Here is a 19,839-nt window from a genome sequence, read left to right as displayed (position 1 = left end):
TTTTCGAATTTTGGCGAATTTTTGATAATTCAAAATTGACTGTTTTTGGCGATTTATGCTTTTTTTTAAAAGAAGTACGTACTTGACCAATAAAAATGGTCAAAATAAATCCCAAAACTAATATTAATTTCACCATTTCCAGCCATTCTGGAGCCTCCAGCGATATTTTTCAATTTCTCCAGAATTTTGAATTTGCTCCAGAAAAGAATCAAAAGTTTTCCATTGGCGAGGAAATTTTTGAAATTTGCGCGAATCGGTGTATTTCGTCCACAACTAACCTCCTTCGAAACCACTCAAAAATGCTTCAAAAAAACAAAATGAAATTAAAATGTTAATTTTCAAACTTTTTTACAATTTTCAGTTTTTTTCATGGCATACATCAAAAATCAATCATTCATCTGCGATCTTTTACACGTAAATTTATAAAAATCGTCAAAATTTCAATTAAGATTACTCAAAATTAAATATCATTCATCTGCGAACTCAAAATTAAATATTTATATTTTCCTTTATTTATTTTTTTTTGTTTTTTTTTTCATACTGAGAGCTGTAGCTTTGATTGTTGGAAAGTTATTCAGTTCAGGTTCAAAGTTGTAAAAACGCAAGGAGTAATAAAAATGAAATTTTGAATTGAAATTTCTTGAAATTTTCAGTGAGCACCTCAGTGTTTCACTAAAACATTCTGCATTTTATCCTTTCTACTTGGGGATACAACTTGAACTTGAATACCTAACTTGAACAAAAAAAAGCTGCAGAGCAACCCTCAGTAAATCACAGCTACAAAATCGGATAAAATTCAATTTTTTAGTCTGGAAACTGTTCTATATAATAGTTCACACGTTCAGAGATGAAACTTGAGGAATGGAGTACTTTTATGAACTACTAAAGTGGGGATGGTCAAAGGTTTAAATAACAGAAAGGTCATTTTTTTGAAATTTTGAATTCGATTTAAAAAAAAAAAAAAATCAAAAAGAGCAGTGGACCCAATGCACAAGAAAAAAGAATCATATTAGGCCATCATGATTATGACCGCATTTTTCAAGACGGTCGTGATCTTATGTGACCATTTTTGACCTTTTGTACCTTAAGTGACTGTGATTGGGGGGAGGGGTGAAAATTTCGAACTTCAAAAAATAATAAGTTGGCCTGTGTCTGAAAAATGCCACTATCCAAAAATCACTGATAATGAAAATGAAAAAAATAAAATAAAAAGAGTAATTTATTGATTTTCTCATTTGTAGCCAAAAACTTACTAGGTACCTACCTGCGTAGATGATTCACAATGTCAGATTTTATGCACGTACTTAAGTTTTCCATTTTTCAGTTTGGAAACTGTTCTAATGGTTCAGCGATGTTTGGAGATAAAGCTATGAGGAATGGGAAACGTTCAGAAACTAGAGTTGACCCTGGAGTGGGGAGAGTTCAAGTTGAAAATTACAGAAAGGTCTTTTTTTTTGAAGGGGCATTACTGTCATTACCTACATCAGGTGGAATGTGAAATAAGATAATTACCAAACAATTTTTTATTCATTCATATGTAAATAAGCAAAAACTGCTCTAGATCTCTTCAATAAAAATTTCAAACTTCGAAGAATGAAAATGAAAAAAAGAATTAAAAACGGATAATTGACCAATTTTATCATTTTTAGCAATTTTTTGTTCAAAAAATATGTCTATTCCGGAGTGCCCACTTTGGAAAAAAGGCCGGGGGAGTAAAATTTTTGATATTTCGCAAGTTTTTGAGCTCAAACTAAGAATGAAAATGAAAAAAAGAATTAAAAACGGATAATTGATCAATTTTATCATTTTTAGCAATTTTTTGTTCAAAAAATATGTCTATTCCGGAGTGCCTACTTTGGAAAAAAGGCCGGGGGAGTAAAATTTTTGATATTTCGCAAGTTTTTGAGCTCAAACTAACTAGATGATTCACAACGTGTCAAATTTTGTAGGTAGGTTATGGTGAATTTTCAATTTTTCAGCCTGGAAACTGTTCTAATATACTTAGTTCAGACATTCAGAATTAAAACTTGAGGAATGAAGTACTTTCAGGAACTATAGCTGACCCCTGAAGTGGAGAGGGTCAAAGGCTAAAATTACAGAAAGGTCTTTTTTTTGGAGGGGCATTAGTGTCATTAACCACATTAGGTGAAATACGACAACAATTACCAAAAAATTTTTTATTTACTCAAATGAATTTTAAAAAATGCAGCTCCACCCGTCCGAAGGACGGGTATTTTCTGCTTGTATTACTATAACTCGAAGCTAAGCTGAAGAACAGATCAATCGTAAAATAAAGCGAATCGGTTCGTTCAACTTGTGAGACGTTTTCAGATATCGATAGGTAGTCGTTTTGTGTCGAGTTATAGCCTACTGGATGTTTATGTGATTTTAAATGAATATATCAAAAATACATAGGTGAGTGCTTAACTGCTTATCTATAGGTAATCTACTGACCAAAATTTATATTAATTTCATGCAAAACTTGACTAACAAGGGAACCTCTTGAGGTGTCACACTCCGTTTTGAACGGGACCGCGATTTTTGGAAAGAGCATAGTCTAAAACCCCCAAAAACCAAATTTTCAGCTGCCCAGGTTCATTTTTTGATTTTTGGCGAATTTTTGAAAATTCAAAATTGACTGTTTTTGGCGATATATATGCTTTTTTTTAAAAGTACGAACTTGATCAGTAAAAATGGTCAAAATAAGTCCCAAAAACTAATATTAATTACCCAAATCCAAATTTCACAATTTCCAGCCATTCTGGAGCCACCAGCGCGATTTTTCAATTTCTCCAGAATTTTGAATTTGTTCCAGAAGGCGTGAATATGCAGTTGGACAGCTGAAAATCGAGTTGTATATTACGCTCGACCTGTTTAACGAGTTTATCCACATTTGAGCCGATTTTGAGAGTGACACCTCAAAATGGCTTTTTGACCAGCTTTTTTCAAAATTTAAAAATCCAAAAAATCAAAAGTTTATCGTTTGTGTGAAAATTTTTGAAATTCACGCGAATCGCTGTATTTTGTCCAAAACTGAGCCCCCAAATCAAAATTTCACAATTTCCAGCCATTCTGGAGCCTCCAGCGCGATTTTTCAATTTCTCCAGAATTTTGAATTTGCTCCAGAAGGCGTGAATATGAAGTTGTGCAGCTAAAAATCGAGTTGTATATTACACTCAACCTGTTCAGCGAGTTTATCCACATTTGAGCCGATTTTGAGAATGACACCTCAAGAGTGGTTTTTTGAGGTTTCACTCTCGCTCCAAAACGGCTGGAAACGGTAGAATTTGCGCTTTGGGGGTTAGTTCTTGAAGAAATACAGCGATTCGCACAAATTTCAAGAATTTCCTCACAAACGGTTATCTTTTGATTTTTTGGATTTTTTAATTTTGAAAAAAGCTGGTCAAAAAACCACTCTTGAGGTGTCACTCCCAAAATCGGCTCAAATGTAGATAACTCGTTAAGTAGGTCGAGTATAATACATAACTCGATTTTCAGCTGCCCAACTGCATATTTACACCTTCTGGAGCAAATTCAAAATTCTGGAGAAATTGAAAAATCGCGCTGGAGGCTCCAGAATGGCTGGAAATGTGAAATTTGGATTTGGGTAATTAATATTAGTTTTGGGACTTATTTTGACCATTTTTATTGATCAAGTACGAATTTTTTTAAAAAAGCATAAATCGCCAAAAACAGTCAAATTTTGAATTTTCAAAAATTCGCCAAAAATCGAAAAATGAACTGAAAATTTGGTTTTGGGGGTTTTAGACTATGCTCTTTCCAAAAATCGCGGTCCGTTTCAAATCGGAGTGTGACACCTCAAGAGGTTTCCTTGTAAGGAGTAAGGAACTATAAGAACGCAAATTGTTGGTGAGTTATACTTACATACCTACTTATACGATCTTACGATTTTTATTGTTTCAGTTTTGGATAAAGCAGAAAGAACGGACGAATGACATAGGTAATCGTATTCTTCGGAACAATATTCTTCAAATTTCATATTACCATTTCTCTCAAAAAAATTGCAAATTTACTGCCCTCAATATGCCATTGTCGTGCCATTCTAGCGTTTGTACACCTTTGTGTAAATTAGCCAAAAAAAGTGGCAGTACCGAAGTTCAGATTAATAAAGTAAGTTACGTTTGGACGATTCATAATTTTAATTTTCACGAGGCAGAAGGAAGTACATTATATGCTTCTGCATTCTCAGTCTCCGCAAATGATAAATTCAAGTGGAATCTACAGCTAAAACCTAATGGAGAGACTGATGACAAAGATACAATTTCTGTGTACATGACGAACGACAGTCTTGTAAAGGACAAGATATACGCAAAATTGAACGCTTTTGTTTTGGATTCCCATCGAAATAAAGTATTCACTATTAAAACCGGTAAAGTGACCGAATTTAATTTGGCAATTAATCATAGTCCGGGTGCTAAAGAATTTCTCAAGAAAGATGACAATTTTAGAAACAACTTTTTGATTAATAATACATTAAGGATTATGTTCGAGATCGAGTTTTCTGCAGTTCGTGGTGATGCCACCAAGAACACCTTACATGAATGCAGAAAACAGCAACTGTTTCCAAGCCCTCCTGCTTGTAATCTTTCGAAAAATTTGGGCCAATTGCTTGAAAAAGGAGAATTTAGTGATGTCAGTCTCGTAGCGAGTGACGATAAAGAGTTCCCAGCGCATAAGAATATCCTGGCGGCGCACAGTCCTGTATTTGCTGCGATGTTTAGACATGATATGAAAGAAACTAGGCTAAATCGTATACATATCGATGATATCAACGCTGAAACGATTAGCGAACTCTTGTCATACATTTATACTGGAAAATGTAAAAATCTGGAAAAGGTAGCGGATAGTTTGTTGGAAGCTGCTGATAAATATGGTTTGGACCAATTGAAAATGATTTGTGCCGAAGAATTGCGGAGGACGTTATCGGTGGAAAATGCTGCGAGTATTTTAGCATTAGCAGATTTACATGGCGTTAAAGAACTGAAAAATGAAGTAATGAAGTTCATCTTATCGAAACCTCGTGAAGTGTCGAATACAACGGGTTGGAAAAATATTAAATCAAAGGAGTTGGTCAATGAGTTGTGCTCAGCTTTGGCTCGACTATAATTTGTCAAACTAATTATAATATTGTTCTTGATTTCTAAACGTGATTGAATTTTGTTCATCAGCAAGTTAGTTGGCACCTATACCAGCTAGCTAATTTCAATTTTTTATACATAGATATTTTGTGTGGTTAATTAATATGATAGGTACATAATTAATCCTATTTCTGATAAGTTAAAATTAAAGCATTTTTGGCCACTCTGGTTTTCATTAATTCAGCAATTCTAATTTAATCTCGTTTTTACGCATAAATACCCAGTATTAAGTAGATGAACACTTTTTTGTTTTATTCTATTTTTGTTACATATTTTAGAAATAAGGTAAATTTTGTCCAAATAAAATTAGATGTCAGATTTTCGTACAAACATTCTTTGGAATTTGTTTTAAGTAATGTTCGCAGTATCTTTGGGAAGTTATTTTGCATTTTATTTTTTGTTACTTTAAGTTGTATCTGTATAGGTAATTGATATTCCTTATTTTTTTATATATTTTTTTTTAGATTTCATTTAATTTACGGAATTATTGAATTTTTTATAACCGTTTTAAATAAAAATTTTTAGAACTTTTTCGAAAGTATCTTCTTGGTGAAATGCAAGTTTTTATGTTTATCTAGATACATTTTATCTCATTTTTATTTCAATTAGATTTATTTTTATCGATTGAAACACCATCTTAACATTTTTAACTCGTTTTTAATTTTTTTTTTTTTTTTTTTGAGAAATATTCGATTTGTTACTGCTAATTTGTGCATTATTATGTACAAACAAATATCGTGTGATAAATAGGAAAATATTTTCAACACAGTATTAGCAATTTAATTTAACCATTCCACCAAAGTACTGAAAAAAACTTTGAGACATTGCCCCTTGCCCTATAAACTTACACAAATCGTCTCGATGATTAAACACGTTAAACTATTTCTCGTAAATCGTAATGAAAAAACTTTAACTTTGGAATTCAACTTGTCAAATATGTATTGAAGCCATGGATTAATTTTTTAAAAAAGTTTTTCGCAATCGCATTGCATCGTACGTAAGTATACTTGTGGATTAGCAACCCGTTCGCATTTACGAATCGTAATCATCTTGTACATACGAGTTTTATAAGACGAAATATCTAATATTTCACGTGAAATGGAAGCGAGTTATGAAAGGCGGCGATTATTCGTAGATTAGAAGAGCATTTTACATGTTTTGGGTTTCTTTAACGACTACCTCATTATGGTGGTTTGTTGACTTTAAATATTACCTCTCGTAATTTAACATTTGTTCGCGGTTTTGAACGTGCGATAATTGGGTGCAATAATTTAAACCAAACACCGAACTGGTTATTAAATCAATACCCTGGCTGAATGAGTTGGTAATATTAATTAAGTGTAATGGATATATAATTAAGTAGGTGTGTCATCGTGTTTGAAAAATTTTCTTTACAGTGACTCGATTATCGTTTAGGTTTTATGACGGTCAAATATATTTTGGTAATCAATGCCAATGAATTTTTCATAAGTGAGCAACAGAGTAAGTAGAGAGATCTTGAAGCTTCATGGAATCCTTTAATGGTATTTTCAGTCACATTTGATGAATTATTTTGATACCTCAACTACCTCAAGCATTTAGTTTTGAGCTCTGAGGGATTAGAACTCTCCAGTCTCCGGTCAACATTTTCAAACATTTTTTAAATAAAATTTGATTTTTTTCTTCCTCAACATGTACCTAATTGTGAAAATAATTTCAATGATTCAAAAATCTTTTCTTCTCGAGTCTCAACTACATACATAGATTGGAAATTTTTCCTTTTTTTGGTTGTCTCGTGTGAAAATAATTTTAAAAATACTTCAATTTACAAAATTTTATCAAAGAGCTAAGATCCAGTGAACCAAGTAGAAAAAAACACAACTTCTGTCTCCCCAACCCGTGAAATCCCAAGATACAAAACATAATCTTCATTGAAAACGACAAAATTTACGGAATTCGGCCTTCTCGAGTTCATTCTTTTTAATTTTTAAATAACCCTTTAAAAATTGCGTTTTAAATTAATTTATCTACAGCGTTATCTCTTGAAACTTGGTAATTTTTTATTCTTTTTTTTTTCGTTTACCATTTTAAATACCTAGCTAGCTTTTTTTCTCACGCGCGTTTATTTTAGCGAATGAGCGAATAAACAAGAGTTTAAACTTCGTTAAATTTTATCAAACTGCCTACATTATAAAAAACACTTTTCAAGTTGACATAAGTACAAAGAAGTTGTAAATTGATTTTTTTTTTAATTTCGTCATTTTGCCGAGTTACCAAAAAAAGAAAGAAAAGGGGAAAAGTTTCCGGTAAACTTTGCGAAAATGTTTGATAAACTTGGCAAGTGTGTGTACGATGACGGATTATAAAGTTGTCGAAAAATTCATCTATAATATTTTACTATACGAACAATATGACAAATATGGATAATTTGATACGCAAGATCGTTCAATTTGTTCAATAGTACGCAGAAATAGAGTGTTTCATAAATGTAGGTTCTTATCTACGCAATATAGGAGAAGAGAGCAACATATTCTACGTCCACAAGTTGCGTGTTTGCATATCCTTCGAATTGCAGAAAATCGAATAATTTCAGTTGAATGATTTTTTTTTCACTTTTAATTTTATCCCTGTCCTGATCAATAGAGCTGTAAATTTCCACACATTATACTTTTGTATAATGGAACACATCACTAACTAAAATTTTTCAATTTTTGGTAAATTTTTAAAAATCTAATTTCGGCCAAAAATGTGAAAAAAATCGAAATTTTGTCAAATTGACCTGTAAAGCTGAAATTTGGTATGTACCCTATTTTCGAGTCTTCAAATAGATTGGAAATAAATTTGAACCGTTTTGAGCAGTTCTGGAGCCTCCAGCAAATTTTTGAAAATTAAAATTCTCACAAAATTTTACTCAATAAATTTGGAAAGCTAACATTTACTTTAAAATTTGATTTCTACTCGTTGAGTCGATTGAAAGTGGTGTTAAGCCATTCTGGGACTTCCAGCTGTATTTTGTAAATTCCTGATTCCCAAAGAGTGTCAATAAGTACAATTGTTAAAGACTCAATTGATCGATTAAACTCCAAAATATCTAGGTAATTAAAAAATTTTCAAAAGTTTTCTGGAGGCTCCAGATCCGCTCAAAATAGTTCGAAGCCGTTTGCATTCGATTTAATTGGTTCGAAAATAGGGTATATGTTCAAGCCAAATTTCAGCTCCCTATATCAATTAATATAGGTAAATTTCAATTGATCACATTTTTTGCTCAAATTTGATTTTTTAAATTCAACAAAAATCGAAAAGTGGACTTTGGTAGCTGAAATTTTGGTTTATAATTAATTTTTACTCGCTCTTTAAATGTAGTTAGTTTTGCCCAATTCAAAAATATTCTGTCAGTTTGGATATCTCCCTGGTTGGGGCATGTATATTGAAAAACAGAATTTTTTAATTTGCTCAAGTTAAAAAATTTTGATTTTCGTGATCTACAATAATTTTCTAACGTGTGCTTTCTACTCAAAATCTAGTTTTGAGTTGGAATATCTTTGCATCAGGAAGGTATAGAAAATCGAATCCTATCTTTTGTGATGGATACCTGTGCCATTTTCCTTGTAGAGTACCTCTTGAGGTGTCACACTCTGATTTGAACGGGACCGCGATTTTTGGAAAGAGAATAGTCTAAAACCCCCAAAAACCAAATTTTCAGCTGCCCAAATTCATTTTTCAATTTTTGGCGAATTTTTGAAAATTCAAAATTGACCGTTTTTGGCGATTTATGCTTTTTTTTAAAGTACGAACTTGATCAGTAAAAATGGTCAAAGTAAGTCCCAAAACTAATATTAATTACCCAAATCCAAATTTCACCATTTCCAGCTATTCTGGAGCCTTCAGCGCGATTTTTCAATTTCTCCAGAATTTTGAATTTGCTCCAGAAGGCGTAAATTGAAGTTGGGCAGCTGAAAATGGGGTTGTATATTACACTCGACCTGTTTAAGGAGTTTATCCACATTTGAGCCGATTTTGGGAGTGACACCTCAAGAGTGGTTTTTTTGACCAGCTTTTTTCAAAATTAAAAAATCCAAAAAATCAAAAGATAACCAGTGTGTGAGGAAATTCTTGAAATTTGTGGGAATCGCTGTATTTCTTCGAGAATCAACCCCCAAAGCGCAAATTTTTCCATTTTCCAGCCGTTTTGGAGCGAGAGTGACACCTCAAAAAACCACTCTTGAGGTGCCACTCTCAAAATCCGCTCAAATGTGGATAAACTCGTTAAACAGATCGAGTATAATACACAACTCGATTTTTAGCTGCCCAACTGCATATTCACGCCTTCTGGAGCAAATTCAAAATTCTGGAGAAATTGAAAAATCGAGCTGGAGGCTCCAGAATGGCTGGAAATTGTGAAATTTAGATTTGGGGATTAGTTTTGGACAAAATACAGCGATTCGCGTGAATTTCAAAAATTTCCACACAAACGGGAATCTTTTGATTTTTTGGATTTTTTAATTTTGAAAAAAGCTGGACAAAAAACCACTCTTGAGGTGTCACTCCCAAAATCGGCTCAAGTGTAGATAACTCGTTAAACAGGTCGAGTATAATACACAACTCGATTTTTAGCTGCCCAACTGCATATTCACGCTTTCTGGAGCAAATTCAAAATTTTGGAGAAATTGGAAAATCGCGCTGGAGGCTCCAGAATGGCTGGAAATGGTGAAATTTGGATTTGGGTAATTAATATTAGTTTTGGGATTTATTTTGATCATTTTTACTGATCAAGTACGTACTTTTAAAAAAAGGCATAAATCGCCAAAAACAGTCAATTTTGAATTTTCAAAAATTCGCCAAAAATAGAAAAACGAACTTGGGCAGCTGAAAATTTGGTTTTGGGAGTTTTAGACTATGCTCTTTCCAAAAATTGCAGTCCCGTTCAAATCGGAGTGTGACACCTCAAGAGGTTCCCTTGTAAGATGCTTTAAGGACACTTTCAACTCAATGTAAATTTTTCTCTGTAATTTGGTCAAAATCCAGAGTTATGGTAAAGTTCAGATTCATCATTTTCTATGCTCAATAATTTTTTGAACCCTTTATGTTACTCTGACAATGGATCAATTAATTTCTTGTGATGAAAAACCAGCTACTGGACACGATATTTTTACGAGTAGAATGATTGTTTTTTTTTCAAGATTTTTTTTTGTACTTTGAGCTGGTTCAGCTTTGCTTATGTCAAAAAAATCGACCTTTTCTATATTTTTTTTTTTTTGAAAATTTGGGCTGTACGAAAAATTAAGGACTCAACAAAAAAAAAAACTAAAGAGAAAGAACATTGTAGAGCATGAAATTTCTCAGCAGTACAGATGAGGCCGAGGGTCATCCATCTATATTTTCTACGCTATGCAGAGAGCAAAACAGAGACACATTGTTTCAGTAGACAGTATAACACCACCTCAATCGAAGATGGTTGACAACCCAAAATACGGAACCCTTGAGGGGTTGAAAATTCACGTTGACGAGGAAATTATTAGAAGCACGTTGCCATTTCAGTTCAATAATGGCCCTTGGCCCCGGATGAAATTTAGGATAATCTGAGTGTGGGTTTTTATGGTTTTATCGGTTCATAAGGTAGTAAAGGGCAGGCATTTGCGAGAAAATATCATCTTGTTGTCAAATACAGTTTAATTCAAATCGACTTTTCCGATTCACAAACGTAAAATCGTATTTAAAAACTCACCATCGGGAGCAGTATAAGCGTACGAGCCTTGGACAGCGAGAATTGGTTCGACTCCTGGTACATTCGGGTACCTCACCGATCCACTTTCTTGTCTCACGCTTCCATCAGCTGATTGATATCTAGCCCCGAGAAGAAAGAATACCGTAAGTGCGAGGTTAATGAAGGGTAATTTACTATTATACCAAAGCAGAAAGTAGGTTAGAATGGCATATGTTACTATAGAGTTACCTACCCGAACGTGTAAGCGCCGTCTGGATTTATATCGAAGTTTTGTTGAATGATTGGTACAAAGGTACCCGGTGGAGGTGGCGGAAATGCTGGTCTAGAGAATGGCGGCGGTAAAGGAGCTCCGGTCGGGAACGGTGGTGGCAGAGGTGCTCCGGTCGGGTACGGTGGCAAAGGAGCTCCATTCGGTACTTGCGGTAACGATTGCACATTTACATTCGCCAGAGCCAATAAACAAATCAATAACTGCAACAGAAATAGTTACGGTTTTTGCTATAAATTACAATTACGTACTTTAAGTTTCTTTGTTAAAAGAATTTATTGCGTTTTGATGGCTTTTACAACTCAAAAACTAGATCTCGCGATAAGATTAAGAGTTTTTATTTGGAAAGTTCGATTCGGCAGCGACGGATACTTCGGTTCACAGCTCACACGCTGGATATAAGGCAGTCGGCTACCGCTACCAGAGTTTTATATATTCGCGTTGCCATTTAATAAAAACAATAAACCAGGGTGCCCCTTTGTGTATCGGTATTCGGCGGTAATGTAACCGACATCGCTAAATCTTGGGAAACTTGATTAGAATCTAGCTTGAATTTTACACTTACTTCTAAATTACAAGGCTTTTAGTCAGCCTTAATATGTGCTGAAATAACGTATCTAAAAAGTTCTACGTTTCATCGTCTAGCTGTTTCTCCGTTTACCCTCGTTTTTTCCTTATTTTCTTCCGCTACCACCCTGTCACCCCCCCCCACCCTCTTAGCGTTCATTCGAGTGCTGCTGCGATATCATCCCTCTTCTTCGTGTACGTTTCAAAGCTTTTTCCGAAATTGAATAAAACATCTGATGAAAGACGCGAAAGCGTTACTTTTCACCACCGTTGATGCTTTTTAACTTCCTATACGTATTCACACACCGTAGATACGAGTATAGTTACATCAAATGAACCCGACAATAGCGACGCGACGTGTTTGTGGTCAGTTTGATAAATGAATTGTTTACGTTTAAATTAGCAAAATATTTAAATTAATCAAAATGTCTTCTTTGTTTCCTGCATATCGTTTGATGGGAAATTAATTCCTGGTGCTTTAGAGGTACAACAAGTGAATCTGTCACGATTGCATATTTTGTCGAAATTGATGAATTTATTTTGAAAATAGGCTAGGTACCTTGAATATGAATGTGAAAAAGAGATCGAATTTCCTATTAGGTTTTTTTTTTGTTTTAATCTGATACGTACCCTGATTTTAAAAATTGTGTTACTTCCTTAAATGTAATTTTGTATGAGTGTGCTCACATCTTGAGTAATTTTTTGACAATAAAAAAACATATTTTTTTGGTTTCAAAAATGTTGGATAAGGGTAAGGGTACCAAATATCGACCACCCTTAAATCCGACCCCCCTCTACCTCGCCTGATAATGCCACAAAATGTTTGGAAAGACATTTTTCTTATTCCTTTTTCACAGAAAAGGCGACTGCTTTAAAGCCAAATGGTGAGAAATGACAAGCAAAAAACAAAAATCAGAAAGTCAACATTCAATTTTAAATTTTGTTCGAAGTGAGCTTGTGAAAATATAGTTTTTGGCGGCTAAATTTCGTGTTAATTTTTATTTAAAGCTGACACTGGAACGAATAATTAGTGCTAATTACTTTTTGGATAATTTCAACGGTGAATTTTCAAATTTCTGGTCAAAGTTACTTTTATGAAGTGCCCCAAATTTGACCCCCCCCCCATTGTTTTGACAATCTCAAGACTTTTTTTTGCTACAGACATGCCAAAAGATAAACCAAAATTGTAAGAAATGGGCCGAAGTTTCCAATAAAATGTTCTAAGGTATACTTTTATGTTGATATATTGTCAAGATAATAAATATCTATTTTAACGTCTTCACTTCTTCAGACTTTGATTTTGGTGTTTTTTACTCATTTTTAAATTTTAACACGTTTTTTGAGGAGTTCGATATTATAGGGTCACTGTTTTTTGGTACCTAAGTGACCAATTTTCATAATTTGTAAAAACGTTCTAAATACTTTATATTCAGGTATTAAGCAATAAATATTTGTTTAACGCCTTCAGACTTTGATTTTGGTGTTTTTTTTTTACTCATTTTTAACACGTTTTTTTAGGGGGTCGATATTTGGGTCACCTTTTTTTTGTCGAATTTTTGAACTTTTTTCGGAAAATGTAAAAAAAAGATAGTAAACGACAATGTTGGGTCTTGGGGCTTTGGGATGTTGAAGTAGACATGTCAAGTTATCGTTTAAGCCATCACCATCACCGACATTTCCAGCTCAATTTGGCTCCGAGAAATTCAAAAAATAAACTGAGGGGTCGATAATTGGTACCCTTACCCTTACTTGAGTAATTTGTGGCTCCTTTGACAGCTCCACTTCAAAACCAAATGTTCTGCTAAAAATGAGCTTTCTACTTTGGTGGTTTAAAAATTCTCTCATGAAAAATTAGCATAAAAATAGTTAAAAACTTGAAAATAATTCGATAAATGCCTAAATTAATTCAAAAATTGAATATGCCAGAAATTGGTAGAATATTACAAAAATTTTTAATAGTGAAAATGCAAAAAAAAACCTAAAATAACTTGACATTGTGTAAAAATCAGTCTAATCAACTTATGAATTGTTGAAAATTGAGAAAATTTTTGTAAAATGGAAAAATTAATCCAAAAAGTCGTTGAAAATTAGGTACGAAAATTGGTGAAGCTGAAAAAAATATTGTTAAAATTTGTACATAATTTTCATCAAATTTTTCATCAATTAGATAAGTCAATTTGTTGTAGATTTTCGAACATTTTTTCTTCATTTTGAGAAATTATTATGATATCTTATCGAGTTTCAATTCATTTTCAACACATTTTCTGTAAAATTTAGCTTACTTTTCCATAAACCTTCCAAAATTTCTGCAGTATTTTATACAATTTTTGCACCTTCTTTTAATTTTTCGTCGGAATTTTAACAATTTTATGTCACTTTTACTGATTTTTTGTTTCATAAATTTGTTTATTCTTATCTTGATGCAATATTATTGCAATGTTTTAAAACTACAACTTTACTCAACAAATTCTCAATTGAATTTGCTAATTATCGATTTTGACCAATTTTAGAAAATTTTGTTGATATTTTATGCATGCATTTTCTCTCTTTTTATGACGAATCATAACATTTTTAAATTCATTATCGACAATTGGAACTGATGTTTGTTCGCGAACCCAGTCAAATAGCGGAAAAAAATAGGTGAACCCAAACATTATAGCGATCTAAGATTTTTTCGGTGAATATTGTGTAGGATGGTGTGCTGAACAACATACTAAAAGTCCCCACCCCTACCCCACGAGCTAACCCCACCATAGATCAGTTTTTCGTCAAAAACTTAACTTTTGGGTAAAATGAGCTCACTGATGATTTTATGTCCTCTCCAATACCTATCAAATGAGCTATCGACTAACTCCCTAGCCCCAAGGGAGGTGGCGTTACGGCCCCTCAAAGCGCCATGATTTTAATAATTTCACATTTTAAAACTTGGGACTTGGAACCTGTTCTAATTGATTAAATTTAGTCAAGCTTGGGGAATGGGATTCTTTTGAGAGCTAGAGTTGACCTTTGACGTGGGGAGGATCAAAGTTGAAAATTACCAAAAGGTCATTTTTTTGGTGGGGCATAATATGATCTCAAATGGATGAAAAGGGTCCAAAATCATACCATTGTTCTGTACTCCCATTGTGATCAACATATCCAAATTTCAGCTTCCTAGGTCGTCATCACCCCATTTGAGGCAAAATTAAGGCGGAAACCCCATTATTTTGCCACTATTTTCTGTTTTTTCCACCTTAAGAGGAGTGGGGATGATCTAGGAAGCTGAAAATTGGATAATATGTTGATCACAATGGGGGTACTAACCAATTGTATGATTTTGGACATTTTTCATCAATTTGGGGTCATATTATGCCCCCCCCCCCAATGACCTTTTGGTAATTTTCAACTTTTACTCAAAAGTTGATATGTATTTCAGAAGTTTTTGACAAAAAACTAATTTTGGCGGGTTTTGATCCACTGTGGGGGGGGGTTAGCTCGTGGGGTAGGGATGGGAACTTTTAGTATGTTGTTCAGCAGACCATCCTACACAATATATTCACCAAAAAAAAACCTTTGATCGCAATTATGTTTGGGTCAAATTGCATTTTGACAGAGCAGTACCATAAAAGTTTACATTACGAGTCTATGAACATAAATTTGAGATAATTCTTTTTCGAAGTTTTGGTTTAGAAACGGACAACGATGAATCATTCGAGAACGACTGAATCACTTGGAAATCAAATAAGATGTATAATGAAGGACAAGACAAAAGGAAACATTCTTTCATCTATCCAGGAAAATTTTAAAATTTAAATGATTCATTTCTCGGTTGAGAATGATTTGCTCAGAGCAGAGTAGTCGTTCGCGAAGGATTGAATCACTGACAATCCATCCAGATGAAAGATTACACCATAAAACTTGGCAACTGACACAATTGACATATTACCTACAAATCATCAATAAAAATCGAAGTTGATTATTTTGCGAACGATTCGCTCAGAGAGGATAAATCATTCGAGAACGACTGAATCACTTGGAAATTGAACAGTATAGTAGGTACCTACTTATACATTACGCCGAATTCGCACAGTCTCCTGAATTCGTGCACTTTGTTCATTAAAATACATTTTTTAAAATTTTATGGATGTTAAAAAAATAACTTGGAAATATTTTTGTTCAAAATGAAGATAAAAATAAAAATAAATAAATAAAAAAAATAAATTGATAACTAAAAAATTGCAGATGAAGAAAAATAACAAATTTTATTTCAAAAGCATAACAATGAAGTGAAATAAAATTGTATTAATGTCTTTGAAAATTCACCAAAAATTGAGGAGCAATATTCCAAAACGTCCTATGTTTATTTTAAAAAATTTCATTTTTAATCTGGTAAATTGGCTATTTAGGCGAGTTTAAAACTTTATTTGGGTTGATTTATGAAGTGGAGTGTAGCTAATACACTTCATCCACCAGATACCGCTAAAAAAAATTCAATAAAAATGGACAAATTAGAACAGTTTTTTTTTTTTTTTTTGTAACGCAATTTGAAAAAACTGGACTAAGGGCACTTTGAAATATCGTTCCTCTCAAATATGAAAGGAAAAATGAGCTAATCTAATTATCCAACGCATTGGTACAATACATATTAGCTGTAAATTTTTCTACTCGTATCAATAAGACCTGAAGTATAATAAATAGATAATATAAGCCAAAAAACGTGTCAAGAAAAAATCCGTACGTCTTCCTCTTTCATGTTTCAAATTATTCATAAATCAATTACGATTTTTTTTTTAAAACGCATCCCTTATTAACTTATGCTACCTACTACTGTCTTTACACAAGCAATGTAAATTTCATCCTTTCTAATAAATTACCTAGGTATTTCGCTGTTATAAAAATGTTCACTTTTTTAAAGAATGAAAAATTTCAAAGGACTAATTTAATTTTTGATAGTGACACTAAAAAGCGACGCGACTCGCGACGTACTACCTACTTTAGCACAAAACATAAAACAATTCGATAAAAGTTCTAACTTATGTAAAATTTATTCAAAGAGTCTTTAGAAAGCATTTTTTTTCTCTCTCACAACTTGAACAAAGTCTTTCAGTAAGTTGACATGATCCCAAGTATGCCTGAATCTGGATAAGTGTAATTCGCATTAGGAAAAAAAACTCGTTTTAAAAAATTAACGTAATAAAGCAGCGAACGGATCGTTTTAAATTTAAAGTTTGTTTAAACATTTAAATTCCATCCTTTTCACCGTTGAACCCTCCTCTCCATACGTATACAAGGTCAAAGTTAATTCTCCAGCGTATATATTCGAATAATAATGATGCAAAAGTTTAGCAGATAAGCAGAAAAAAATATACCGAATTTAAAACACAAACGTACTCGTACTGGTACTAATGTTTGTCGAGAAACTAGACGCAATAATTTTCGAGATGGTAATTTTACGAGCTCCAACATAAGTCTTTTTTCCAGTTGCTTGGTTTGGGTGTTTTTCGCATTACGGGATTAATTCATTTAGTGAAATTTTACGCCACAATGGATTCGACTTGGTAATAAATTAAAATACCGGGTAATCTGCCGACTGAATATGGTTTAGAAAGTTTAGGTTTTTGTCACACGGTAAGGTAATATGGGTTGGTTGGTATAGGTAAGGATAAGGAAGGACTAAAGTAAGCGCCATATACGAGTAGGTAGTCAAATTGTAAACAGAGTTCGATAAGTTTGTTTGCAAACGTGTGAGCGCTGATAGGTGTCTTTAAAAGAGCATGGATGGAGCTTTTGTTACGAGTGTTTATTTTTACAGCCGGTGCGAGTATAGTTGAGTTTATAGAGGTTCTTAAAAAATACAGCCTTAAATGTAGCGTAAAATGAGCTGTTAAATGTTATCTGTAGGTATCTCGAGTAATCCCACCATCAGAAGATACTGTTTTTGGTAGGTGTAATGAAATTTATCATAGAAAAAACCAGATTTATCATAAAAATGTTATCTTTTTCACAAACGAACTGATATAAACCAATTTTTAAATGGATCAGAATTTTTCATGAAAGAAACATGTCTTTAATGTCCATCGTTGTAACTGACTTTGGAATATGTATATACAATACGTTGAAAATCACTAAATTTTTTCGGCAATATTCTATAAATCTTTAGAAAATTTTTTGAGCTGGACAAAAAAAGATTCAAATAATTAAAAATGCACCACAAAGCCAAATTTTAAATGCTGAATTTCATTTTTTGATTAGTGAATTTTTAAAAATTCAAATTTTCCATGGCAAAAAATTAAAAATTTGATCAAATTGAGATAGAAAGCTGAAATTTGGTTTTTAGCCAAATTTCGACCTTTCGAATCAATTGGCTGTAGTTTTGAGTCGTTCTGGAGCATTCAGAAAATTTTTGGATTTTCCAGTTACTTATGGAAAAATTATCATAGAAATGACCGAAATGAATTCCAGCACCAATTTTCAAAATCCTTGCCTAATATTTTATTTTTTTTGTCAATAAAAACCTCTAAATTAGAATAGCTTTTCCTTTTGGTGAAAATTGAATTCTAATCAAAAATTTTATTTCTTACAAATACAAAACTCAAAAATGTATGTATTAAAAATTTTCAGTTTTCTCAAAACCAAATTACTTGTACTATTTTAGAATACTTTTGATTTAAAAAATCAATTTTTGAATTCTCTCTCGGTCTTTTACAAGAGAACTTCTTGGCCTGTCTGTTTTCGATTTGAACGGAACCCATGATTTGTAGAAAGATCATGGTCTGAAACCTCACAATCAAAATTTCAGCTGACCAAATGGATTTTTCAATTTTTAGCCAATTTTTGAAAATTCAAAATTGACCATTTTGGTGATACTTATTCTGTAAAAATTATGAAAATTAGTTCTGAAACTTATTACCCCCCCTCCCTCCCTCCCTCCCTCCCGGGAAGCGAATTCCACTATTTACCAGTCATTATGGAACCCTCCTCCCACAAGATTTTCCATGTCTCCAGACATTGTAACAGGTCACTTTTGAAGTGGCTTGGTCACTTTTTTCACAAAAAGTCGCTTTTGGTTACTTTTTTCATCAAAAGGTCACTATTGGTTACTTTTCTTCCAAAAAGTCAGTTTTTTGAATCTTTTTTTTCTTTTTTAATAAAAAAAATAGTTTTTTATCCAAACACAAATTTTTACTTCTCGAAACATCAGTTTTCGAAAGGTTTTGCCCTCGTTTCGCTCGGGCTTGTTTTCTTTTTTTTCTCAAAATCAAGATGGAAAATTTAAAATCGAGTTTTAAATCTGAAAAATAAGGTATACTCTTCACAAAAAAATAACGTTTTTATGTCTCTCGAAATACATATAAATTTTGAAGATCTTTCGCCCTCGCTTAGGCCTCTTCTGTTTTCATTTTCAAAATCAACTTCCTTCATAAAAATATGTATCATTCAAATTCTAAAATTTTGAAAGTAAAAAAATGTACTACTCGTTCTCATATTAAAAAAAAAAAAAAAAAAAACAGATTTCCCTATGGGGCCAGGGAGAACAAACTATGGTTTTCAGGTGAGATATGTAGGTATTATGTCGGTTCGTGATTGAATTGAATTGTACCGATTTCTTATTGAACGTTTTTTACTTTTGTTTTCCGATTTTTTGCTCTCCTGAACGATGGAATAAAAAAAATTGGTCACTTTTTTCACCGCTGAAGGTCACAAAAGTCACTTTTTTTTTAGAAAAATTTGGCTATGATGACTGCATGTCTATAGAATTTACAAATCTCTCCAGAAGGCTTAGAAATTAATTTGGGAAGCTGAAAATCGAGTTGTGGTGACTTGTTTAAAAAATTTATCCTCATTTAAACCGATTTCCAGGTAACTCATTGAGATTATCTTTTGACCAGCATTCTCCAGCTCGAGATGTCCGCCTTGAAATTACATCGAATTAAAACAAAAAATTAATCAGATTGAAATTCAATTTTTTGCTGGCTGTTCAAATTAATTTTTGATCTTATATTCTGAAGAAATTTTGAAATTCTGGAGAAATTAAAAACCGCACTGGTGGCTCCAGAATTGCTCGAAATTATGAAATTTGGATTCGAGGGTTTATTTTAGACCAAATTGGGTCATTCGAGCACATTTTTAAAATGTCTCTTTGAACAACACATTTTTGATTT

At 32.9% G+C, this 19,839-nt stretch overlaps 3 protein-coding genes across 6 annotated transcripts in view; 1 reads left to right on the top strand and 2 right to left on the bottom strand.

Moving 5' to 3' along the window:
* Positions 1–19,839, bottom strand: part of LOC135835115 (uncharacterized) — a 473,170-nt gene that overhangs the window by 80,553 nt on the left and 372,778 nt on the right. The gene's annotated exons all lie outside the window — the stretch shown is intronic.
* LOC135835134 (endocuticle structural glycoprotein SgAbd-9-like) overlaps positions 1–19,839 on the bottom strand; it is a 98,287-nt gene that overhangs the window by 75,511 nt on the left and 2,937 nt on the right. The window contains exons 2-3 of the mRNA XM_065349272.1: positions 11,096–11,334; positions 10,864–10,982 (exon numbers count right to left, since the gene is read on the bottom strand). Of these exons, the coding sequence (XP_065205344.1) occupies positions 10,864–10,982; positions 11,096–11,334 (358 nt within the window). The remainder of the gene's footprint in view (positions 1–10,863; positions 10,983–11,095; positions 11,335–19,839) is intronic.
* Positions 2,251–5,690, top strand: LOC135835125 (speckle-type POZ protein-like). Its single transcript, XM_065349253.1, has 2 exons — positions 2,251–2,415; positions 3,925–5,690. The coding sequence occupies exon 2, from the start codon at positions 4,045–4,047 to the stop codon at positions 5,125–5,127; it is 1,083 nt and encodes a 360-aa protein (XP_065205325.1). The 5' UTR covers positions 2,251–2,415; positions 3,925–4,044; the 3' UTR covers positions 5,128–5,690.

The sequence above is a fragment of the Planococcus citri genome, chromosome 2 (genome assembly GCF_950023065.1).
Source record: "Planococcus citri chromosome 2, ihPlaCitr1.1, whole genome shotgun sequence".
NCBI lineage: Eukaryota > Metazoa > Arthropoda > Insecta > Hemiptera > Pseudococcidae > Planococcus > Planococcus citri.
This window is presented reverse-complemented; position numbering and strand designations above follow the sequence as displayed.